Source organism: Geospiza fortis, unplaced genomic scaffold (genome assembly GCF_000277835.1).
Source record: "Geospiza fortis unplaced genomic scaffold, GeoFor_1.0 scaffold319, whole genome shotgun sequence".
NCBI lineage: Eukaryota > Metazoa > Chordata > Aves > Passeriformes > Thraupidae > Geospiza > Geospiza fortis.
The window spans coordinates 591,573-602,180 of record NW_005054576.1 but is presented as its reverse complement, the minus strand read 5'-3'; the positions used below and the strand labels follow the sequence as shown (position 1 = coordinate 602,180).

Here is a 10,608-nt window from a genome sequence, read left to right as displayed (position 1 = left end):
CCCGGGTATGGGAATGAGCTCCAGCCCCCGGGCATGGCAATGAGCTCCAGCCCCCCGGGCAGGGGAATGAGCTCCATCCCCGGGTATGGGAATGAGCTCCAGCCCCCGGCTATGGGAATGAGCTCCATCTCCCGGGTATGGGAATGAGCTCCATCCCCAGGCATGGCAATGAGCTCCATCCCCCGGGTATGGGAATGAGCTCCAGCCCCCGGCTATGGGAATGAGCTCCAGCCCCCGGGCATGGGAATGAGCTCCATCCCTCGGGCATGGCAATGAGCTCCATCCCCCGGCTATGGGAATGAGCTCCATCCCCGGGCATGGGAATGAGCTCCAGCCCCCAGCTATGGGAATGAGCTCCAGCCCCCGGCTATGGGAATGAGCTCCAGCCCTGCAGGCATGGCAATGAGCTCCATCTCCCGGGTATGGGAATGAGCTCCAGCCCTGGATTCCAGGGATGAAAGGAGAGCAGAGGGCGAGGAGGGGAATCCAGTCCGGGCCCTGGTGTGGGAGATAAGGACGCAGAGCTGACACAGAGCTGCGGGACAGCGCGCACTGATAACGCTGACGGATGGACGGACGGACATGGACGGACGGACGGAGTGCGGCCCCGAGCCCTGCCCGGGATTTACTGAGCTGGGTTTGGTGACGGAGGAGGAATTGGCAGCCCTGGGAATGTCCCTGGCACATGGAGGAGTCCCGGCAGCTTATGCTGCTGAATCCCAGTCTGGATTCCCTGAATCCCAGTTTGGATTTGCTGAATCCCAATTTGGATTATGCTGAATCCCAGTTTGGATTATGCTGAATTCCAGTTTCGATTTGCCAAGTTCCAGTTTGGATTTGTTGAATCCCAGTTTGGATTCACTGAATCCCAGTTTGGATTTGCTGAATCCCAATTTGGATTATGCTGAATCCCAGTTTGGATTATGCTGAATTCCAGTTTCGATTTGCCAAGTTCCAGTTTGGATTTGTTGAATCCCAGTTTGGATTCACTGAATCCCAGTTTGGATTGGCTGAATCCCAGTCTGGATTCGCTGAATCGCAGTTTGGATTTGTTGTTCCCAGTTTGGATTTGCTGAATCCCAGTTTGGATTTGCTGAATCCCAATTTGGATTATGCTGAATCCCAGTTTGGATTATGCTGAATTCCAGTTTCGATTTGCCAAGTTCCAGTTTGGATTTGTTGAATCCCAGTTTGGATTCACTGAATCCCAGTTTGGATTGGCTGAATCCCAGTTTGGATTTGCAGAATCCCAGTTTGGAGTTGCTGAATCCCAGTCTGGATTCGCTGAATCCCAGTTTGGATTACCTGAATCCCAGTCTGGATTGGCTGAATCCCAGTTTGGATTCACTGAATCCCAGTTTGGATTAGCTGAATCCCAGTTTGGATCTGCAGAATCCCAGTTTGGAGTTGCTGAATCCCAGTCTGGATTTGCTGAATCCCAGTTTGGAGTTGCTGAATCCCAGTCTGGATTCGCTGAATCCCAGTTTGGATTACCTGAATCCCAGTCTGGATTCGCTGAATCCCAGTTTGGATTCACTGAATCCCAGTTTGGAGTTGCTGAATCCCAGTTTGGATTTGCAGAATCCCAGTTTGGATTCACTGAATCCCAGTTTGGATTTGCTGAATCCCAGTCTGGAGTTGCAGAATCCCAGTTTGGATTCACTGAATCCCAGTTTGGATTCACTGAATCCCAGTTTGGATTCACTGAATCCCAGTTTGGAGTTGCTGAATCCCAGTTTGGAGTTGCTGAATCCCAGTTTGGATTTGCAGAATCCCAGTCTGGATTCACCAAGCCCCGCCAGGAAGGACGGACCAGCATCCCTCAAAAACCACCCCAAAAGCACCAGATTTGTCATTTCCTGGAATTCTCAAGCAATCCTGGACCTCTCTGGATTCCCGGAATTCCAGGATGACACCGGAACCGCCGAAGGATCGGGAATATCGGGATTTTTGGGAGCCAGCGTTCCCAGAATTCCCAAACTCGCTCCTACACCCACCAGTGGTGCTGCTTTACGGGAGCAGCTGGAATTGTTTGGGATTTGGGATTGGGGTGGGACAGGGCTCATGATGGGATAATGATGGGATAATGATGGGATAATTATGGGATGTCAGGGCTCGAAGCCAGAGGAGCCGTCAGGAGGCGACAGGAAAGGTCCTCAGGACAGAGGATCCCGAGCTCATCCCATCCTTCCTCCTCCCCAGGTGGAAAATCCACGGAATTTCATGGAAAAGGGTGAGGAGAACAAGGGTTAAACCCGGAATTTAATATCTCCAGGAAAGGGAAGAGTGTTTCCTTCTAAATCCCTGGGAAATGTTCACAGCTCTGATCCAACGCTGGGAATTTCAGATCCCCGGGAAGGAAACAATGAATGTGATTGCTAAATCATTCCCAACCAATCAGAAATTGTGGATTTGGGGGTTTCTGGGAGGGAGGAAATTTCAAGGAAAGGAAATTTCAAGGAAATTTCAAGGAAAGGAAAAGGAAAAGGAAAAGGAAAGAAAAGAAAAGAAAAGAAAAGAGAAGAAAAGAAAAGAAAAGAAAAGAGAAGAAAAGAAAAGAAAAGAAAAGAGAAGAAAAGAAAAGAAAAGAAAAGAGAAGAAAAGAAAAGAAAAGAAAAGAGAAGAAAAGAAAAGAAAAGAAAAGAGAAGAAAAGAAAAGAAAAGAAAAGAGAAGAAAAGAAAAGAAAAGAAAAGAGAAGAAAAGAAAAGAAAAGAAAAGAGAAGAAAAGAAAAGAAAAGAAAAGAGAAGAAAAGAAAAGAAAAGAAAAGAGAAGAAAAGAAAAGAAAAGAAAAGAGAAGAAAAGAAAAGAAAAGAAAAGAGAAGAAAAGAAAAGAAAAGAAAAGAAGAAAAGAAAGAAAGATGGATGTGGTGGAAGGAAGGAAAGAAGGAAAAAAGGAAAGAAAGAGGAATTCTCCATATTCCACAAGGATTCCCCACATTCCCTGTATTTCCATCCTCTCGTGGACACCAGAGGAGCAAATTCTGGGATGGTTTCATTGGGGTTCGGGAGGGGTTTTGAAAAGGGCAAAAAGGAGCAAATTCAGAGACGAGAAAACCAAAACATCCCCAAAAACCACCCAAAAAAAACCCAACCCCACAAAAGGCAGAGGGAGCCGGCAGCAATTCCAGGGAGATGGAAAAGCAGGGATTGCAGAGCCGGGACAATGCAGGGAGGCCTCCGGGGTGTTCCCAGCTGGAATTTCGATCCCGGGGCACAAAGGAGCCGCTGGAGCGGAAAATGAGCAGAAATGAGCAAAGAGAGGAACAAAAATCGCTGTTTCTGAGAGGGGAGGGGCAGGTCCCGCTTCCCGCTGGAACGGCTCGGAATCCCGGGAAAAGGGGAATCCTTGCTGGGAATGTTCATCCCCAGGGGCCAGGGAGGGGTCTGGGGGTGTTCGGGGCAGGGGTGGGCATGAAGGGGTTAAAAATATCCAGGGGAAAAACAGCCAGGGATAACGGGATCCAGGGGAAAAAAAGCCAGGGATAACGGGATCCAGGGATCATGGGGATCCAGGGATAACGGGATCCTGGGATAATGGGATCCGGGGAGAAAATCCAGGGATAATGGGATCCAGGGATAAAGGGATCCAGGGGAAAAACAGCCAGGGATAACGGGATCCAGGGATAACGGGATCCAGGGATAATGGGATCCAGAGAAAAAATCCAGGGATAATGGGATCCAGGGAAAACATCCATGGAAAACAGGATCCAGGGATAATGGGATCCAGGGATAATGGGATCCAGGGAAAACAACATCCAGGGATAACGGGATCCAGGATAATGAGATCCAGGGAAAAAATCCAGGGAAAACAAAATCCAGGGATAATGGGATCCAAGGGTAATGGGATCCAGGGAAAATGGGATCCAGGGAAAACAACATCCAGGGAAAACAACATCTAGGGAAAAGGGGATCCAGGGATAATGGGATCCGGGGATAGCAGGATCCAGGGATAACAAAATCCAGGGATAACAGGATCCAGGGGAAACAAAATCCAGGGAAAATGGGTTCCAGGGACAATGGGATCCAGGGATAACGGGATTCAGGGACAATGGGATCCACGGAAAAAAACATCCAGGGATAACAGGATCCAGGGATATCAGGATCCAGGGATAATGGGATCCAGGGAAAAAACCATCGAGGGATAAAGGGATCCAGGGATAACGGGATTCAGAGATAATGGGATCCACGGAAAAAAACATCCAGGGATAACAGGATCCAAGGAAAACAAAATCCATGGATAACAGGATCCCGGGATATCAGCATCCAGGGAAAATGGGATCCAGGGATAACGGGATCCAGGGAAAAAAAAATCCAGGGAAAACAGGATCAAGGGACATCAGCATCCAGGGAAAAAACATTCAGGGATAATGGGATCCAGGGATAACAAAATCCAGGGATAACAGGATCCAGGGATATCAGCATCCAGGGAAAACGGGATCCAGGGAAAACAACATCCAGGGAAAATGGGATCCAGGGATAGCGGGATCCAAGGAAAACGGGATCCAGGGATAACGGGATTCAGGGAAAACAACATCCAGGGAAAACAACATCGAGGGATAATGGGATCCAGGGATAGCCGCATCCAGGGATAATGGGATCCAGGGAAAACAACATCGAGGGATAATGGGATCCATGGATAACGGGATTCAGGGATATCAGCATCCAGGGAAAATGGAATCCAGAGATATCAGCATTCAGGGATATCAGCATCCCAGGATAAACAGAATCCAGGGAAAACATTCCCAGTTCAGACTGACACCAAACAGGAATAGGGAAACCACTGGGAGACGGAATGATGGAATTCCAGAATCCAGGTGGAATTCCCAGTTCAGACAGACACCAAACAGCACCAGAAACAGGGAAACCCCTGGGAGATGGAATCCTGGAACTCTGGAAGGGTTTGGGGGGCAAGGGACCTTCAATCCCATCCCATTCCCAGGACACGATCCCAGATTGTTCCCAATTTTCCTTGGGCACTTCCAGGGGTGGAGCGGCCACAGCTGCTCTGGGAACAAGCAGCAAACGGAATCCAGAAAATCCAGAAAATTCCCTTGGAGCACCCGGCTCCTCCTGCACGTTGTCCCCACTCTCACCCCGACCCTCATCCGTGAAAATTCCAGGATTTTGGATCTGATCAGCAGCACGGGTCCAAGCTGTGGATTTCTGATTTTTGGGGTTTTTTCCCAAAAAATGAGGATTTTTTTCCCAAAAAAACCCCTCTGGATCAGAGCTCTGCTGCTAAATCCCCTAAAATTCTTATGGCAACAAGAATTATATAATTAATTATAATTTATAATTAATTATAATTTATATTGAATTATTGTATTCCAGAGCTCAGGATTACAGAGCTCTGACCCTCATCCATGATCCATGAAAATTCCAGGATTTTGGATCCGATCAGCAGCACGGGTCCAAGCTGTGGATTTCTGCTTTTTGGGGTTTTTTTTTGTGGAGAAGCAGAAAATGAGGATAAGTATTAATATACAGAATATAATTATTATACAATGTAATATACAATATCTAATATATTGCATATAATATAAATATACATAATATAATACAATATAATATAATGTAATATATAATTATATATAATATATATTATAATAATTATAATAATATAATATATAATACATAATAATACACTATAAAAAATAAAAAAGCTCCCTGAGCTCCCCAAATCCCAATTTTGGATCCAATCTCAATTCCGACCCAAATTTCCCAGGAAAAACAGGAAAGGAGGGAAAGCTCCAGGTTTTTTTCCCAGTTCCTTTTTCCGGGATAATTCTGGATTAATGTTCCCTGACCTGAGGAATGTTTCCAGCACTGGGGTTGTTTTCGGATTAAGATAAAAATATCCTAAAAAGAAATTCCCAAAAACCCCAGAAATACCTGAAATCACGGCGATTTTCCGAGCCCCGTGCTCCTCCCTGGCGATCCTCTCCGCCTCCTCCATCAGCAGCATTCCAAATCCCTGGAATGGCAGAAAAAACGGGGGGAAAAAAAGGGAATTTCGGTCAAAACAGGAGTCGTGAGCGAGGTCAGAATGTGAAGATGGGTTCCAAACAAATTCTGGATTTTTGGAAAATGATTGGGAATATTGCGGGATTGAGGTCAACAATGATCCTGGGATTCTGGGATCCAGGACACTCAGGATCCATCCCCAGGGATTTTTATGGGATTTGGGGATGGAAAAGGGAAGTGGAGTCCTGAATTCCCAGGGAATTCCCAAAATTCCTTCCCAGAGAAGAGTCAGACTTTGGAATGGGATGGGATTGAAGCTCCACGGATGCCATCAATGGAATTCCGGGATTCTGGGATCCAGGACACTCAGGATCCATCCCCAGGGATTTTTATGGGATTTGGGGATGGAAAAGGGAAGGGAGACCCTTCCTGGAGTTCCAAAATTCCCAGGGAATTCCCAAAATTCCTTCCTGGAGAAGAGTCAGGATGTGCATGGATCCAGTGCCAGGCCGGGAGAGCTGGGAATGGAGGGAATTCCCTGGGAAAAGGAGCTTGGGGTGGGATTTGGGAAGGAATTCCCAGAGAATCCCTGGATCCCTGGGATTGTCCAAGGACAGAAATTTGGGTGTTGTGATTCCAGACTGGTTTGGGAAGGGACCTTCAATCCCAATCCCAATCCCAATCCCAATCCCAAGATGCTCCAACCTTTCCTGGGACGCTCCCAGGGATCCAGGGGCAATTCCTGGGAATTCTGATCCAGCAGGAAGAACCCATCCCACAAAACTCCCTTTGGAATAAACCCGGGCAGCACCAAACCCGACCTCCCCTTCCCAGAGGGAATTGCTGCAGGTTCCAGAAAATTCCAATAGAATTCCTCCCCTGAGCAGGAATTAACGAACAAATGGGAAATCCAAAGGCTCCCGAGGGCTGGGAATGAAGCAGCTCCGGGAGCATCCCGAAAGGAAATTTTAAAAATTTAAAGTCCAGGATGGAATTTTTGGAAATCTGAAGGAATTTTGTTGGATCTCAGAGCTCCTGCAATGGCTGGAACGTGATCCCATTGGGGAAAAACCCAAAAAACTGGGAAGCGACAGAATTCCAGCAAACAGGAGCTCAAATCCCATCCTGGCTCTATCCCAACTCGGAGCAAACGAGTGGAATTAAATATAATTCCAATTTTTTTGTGAGGGAAGGAGATGGAATGGTGGGAGGAGGCGAGAGCAGAGGGAAATTTGGGAATGCTGGGAGTGCCTGGTGCTGGAATTTGGAGGGATCCTGGCTGCTGAATGGGATCCCATTGGGAAAAAAACCCCAAAAACTGAGAAGCAACAGAATTCCAGAAAAAAAGAGCTCAAATCCCATCCTGGGTCTATCCCAACTCAGAGCAAACGAGAGGAATTAAATAAAACTCCAATTTTATGACTGGAACGGGATCCCATTGGGGAAAAACCCCAAAAACTGAGAAGCGACAGAATTCCAGCAAAAAGGAGCTCAAATCCCATCCTGGCTCTATCCCAACTCGGACTAAACGAGCAGAATTAAATAAAACTCCAATTTTTTGGTGGAGGGGAAAGATGTAATGGTGGGAGGAGGCGAGAGCGGAGGGAAATGCGGGAATGCTGGGAGTACCTGGTGCTGGAACTTGGAGGGATCCCGGCTGCTGACGGGCACCACGCTGCCGTAGACGTGCAATTCCCGGACGACGGAGACGCCGCCGCGCAGCTCGGGGCGGAAGGACTCCGGGGAGCTCTTGCGGAGGCGCAGCAGCCCCACCAGGATGTCCTGGTCCGGGTCCTCGTAGGACAGGAACGTCTCCCAGCCCCCGTTGGCCACGTAATCCCGGCGGATCAGCTCCACCTGGGCCGGGAGCGGGGTGGAGGAGGAGGGAAAAGAGGGAAAATGGAAAACGTGAGAGGGAAGCCGGTTCCGTGGATCCACAAATACGGCTCAGAGCAAACAGGAGGGGATTCCCCAAAGCCAGTTTGATTCCAGATGGGAATTTAGGATTGGTCACGCAATCCCCATGGATCAACCCCACCTGAGGTGGGAACGGGATGGACGAGGAGAAAAAGGAGGGAAAAAGGAAAATGTGAGAGCAAAGCCAATTCCATAGATCCATAAATATGGCTCAGAGCAAACAGGAAGGGATTCCCCGAAGCCAGTTTGATTCCAGATGGGAATTTGGAATTGGTCATGTAATCCCCATGGATCAGCTCCACCTGAGCTGGGAACGGGATGGATGAGGAGGGAAAGGAGGGAAAAAGGAAAATGTGACAGCGAAGCCAATTCTGTGGATCCATTAATATGAGCAAACACGAAAGGATTCCCTAATGTGAGTTTGATTCCAGATGGGAATTTGGAATTGGTCATGTAATCCCCATGGATCAGCTCCACCTGAGCTGGGAGTGGGATGGATGAGGACGGAAAAAGGAAAATGTGACAGCGAAGCCAATTCCATGGATCCATAAATACGGCTCAGAGCAAACAGGAAGGGATTCCCCGAAGCCAGTTTGATTCCAGATGGGAATTTGGAATTGGTCACGCAATCCCCATGGATCAACCCCACCTGATCTGGCAGCAGGATGGACGAGGAGGGAAAGGAAAATGTGGGAGTGAGGCACATTCCATGGATCCATAAGTATGAGCAGACAGGAAGGGATTCCCCGAAGCCAGCTTGATTCCAGATGGGAATTTGGGATTGGCCACGTAATCCCTACGGATCAGCTCCACCTGATCCGGGAGCGGGATGGATGAGGACGGAAAAAGGAAAATGTGACAGCGAAGCCAATTCTGTGGATCCATTAATATGAGCAAACAGGAATGGATTCCCTAAAGCCAGTTTGATTCCAGATGAGAATTTGGGATTGGCCACGTAATCCCCATGGATCAGCCCCACCTGATCTGGGAGCGGGATGGATGAGGAGGGAAAAGAGGGAAAATGGAAAATGTGAGAGCGAGTCCAGTTCCATGGATCTATAAATATGGCTCAGAGCAAACAGGAGGGGATTCCATAAAGTGAGTTTAATTCCAGAAGGGAATTTGGAATCAGCCATGTGATCCCCATGGATCAACCCCACCTGAGCTGGGAACGGGATGGATGAGGAGGGAAAGGAAGGAAAAAAGGAAAATGTGTGGGGAGACCGAAGCTGATCCCATGGATTCACAAAGCAAACAGAAGGGGATTCCCCGAAGCCAGCTTGATTCCAGATGGGAATTTGGGATTGGCCATGTAATCCCCATGGATCAGCCCCGCCTGATCCGGGAGCGGGATGGATGAGGAGGGAAAAGAGGGAAAATGGAAAATGGGAGAGCGAGTCCAGTTCCATGGATCTATAAATATGGCTCAGAGCAAACGGGAAGGGATTCCCTGAAGCCAACTGAATTCCAGATGGGAATCCCACCTCCGGCACAGACTCATGGAATGGTTTGGGTGGGATGGGACCTCAAATCCCACCCCACTCCTGGGACACCTTCTGCCATTCCATGGCGCTCCAGCCTTTCCCTGGACACTCCCAGGGATTCTCTGGGAATTCCAGCCCAGCCAGGAATTCCTTCCCAAATCCCGCCCCAAGCTCCCCTTTCCCAGGGAATTCCCTCCATTCCCAGCTCTCCCAGCCTGGCACTGGATCCATCCCCATCCCAGCTCCTCTCCAGGAAGGAATTTTGGGAATTCTCTGGGAATTGGGGACTCCAGGAAGGGTCTCCCCTTTTCCATCCTCAAATTCCATAAAAATCCTTCAGGATGGATCCTGAGTGTCCTGGATCCCAGAATTCCGGAACAGTTTGGGACGGGATCCATGGAGCTTCAATCCCATCCCATCCCCACCCCCGATCCCAGATTGCTCCAAACCCCGTCCGGGCTGTCCCTGAACCCTTCAGGGACAATTCCCTACCCCCAAACCTTCCCTTTTCCCTGTCAAATCCCATTAAATATCTGGAATTCTCCTGGACCCAAACCAGCCCCACAAATGTGCTTTATTTACTCCTCGTTATCCCAACAGAATCCCTCTGTTTCCCGGGAACCGGGACCCGACCCTTCTCGGATCCATCGCTCCGACAATTCCATTTTTCCGCCTTCCCAACCCCTCCCGACTGCACCTGATGGAAAAGGCAGCTCCATAAAAACCCAGACTTGGAAAAACCATCCCAAATTTCAGATTTTTGACACGGAACCCCGTGCCGGAGCCGTTAATTAGAGACGACGATTAATTAATTAATTAATTGATTAATCCGTGCCAGGATCCCGTTTCCCATCAGGGGGATGATGTTGGCTGTTTACAAAGCCCCACAGACGTCCATGGAAAAACGCTTTTCCCGGGATTCCTGCTCCCCCGAACAAAGGGAATTTTCCGCTTGGAAAAGCGCGGGATGAGCTCCCCCTCCCCTCATTTGCAATTCAAATGAGATTGCCAGAAACGCGGGAAAAAATTCCCCGATTCCCGGGAGCCGGGGCAGCCTCGGATCCCACGGGAATCCGGGAAGAACCGGGAGATTTTTTGGGGGATTTTGGAGTTTTTTTTGGGGATTTTTGATTTGAGTATTTCACTCGTCATAAAGGAAAAAAAAAAGGGAATAAAATTCCCTGGAATCTCTGACTGGAAAAGTCTTCTGAACTCAGGGAATGTTCTCCAAACGCCTCGAA

The 10,608-nt window shown here is 48.5% G+C and overlaps 1 protein-coding gene across 2 annotated transcripts in view; it reads right to left on the bottom strand.

Annotated features, from left to right (window-relative positions):
• Nucleotides 1-10,608, bottom strand: part of ELP3 (elongator acetyltransferase complex subunit 3) — a 104,352-nt gene that overhangs the window by 9,555 nt on the left and 84,189 nt on the right. For both annotated transcript variants that reach the window (XM_031064266.1, XM_031064267.1), the window contains exons 10-11: nt 7,596-7,823; nt 5,895-5,976 (exon numbers count right to left, since the gene is read on the bottom strand). In XM_031064266.1, the coding sequence (XP_030920126.1) occupies nt 5,895-5,976; nt 7,596-7,823 (310 nt within the window). The remainder of the gene's footprint in view (nt 1-5,894; nt 5,977-7,595; nt 7,824-10,608) is intronic.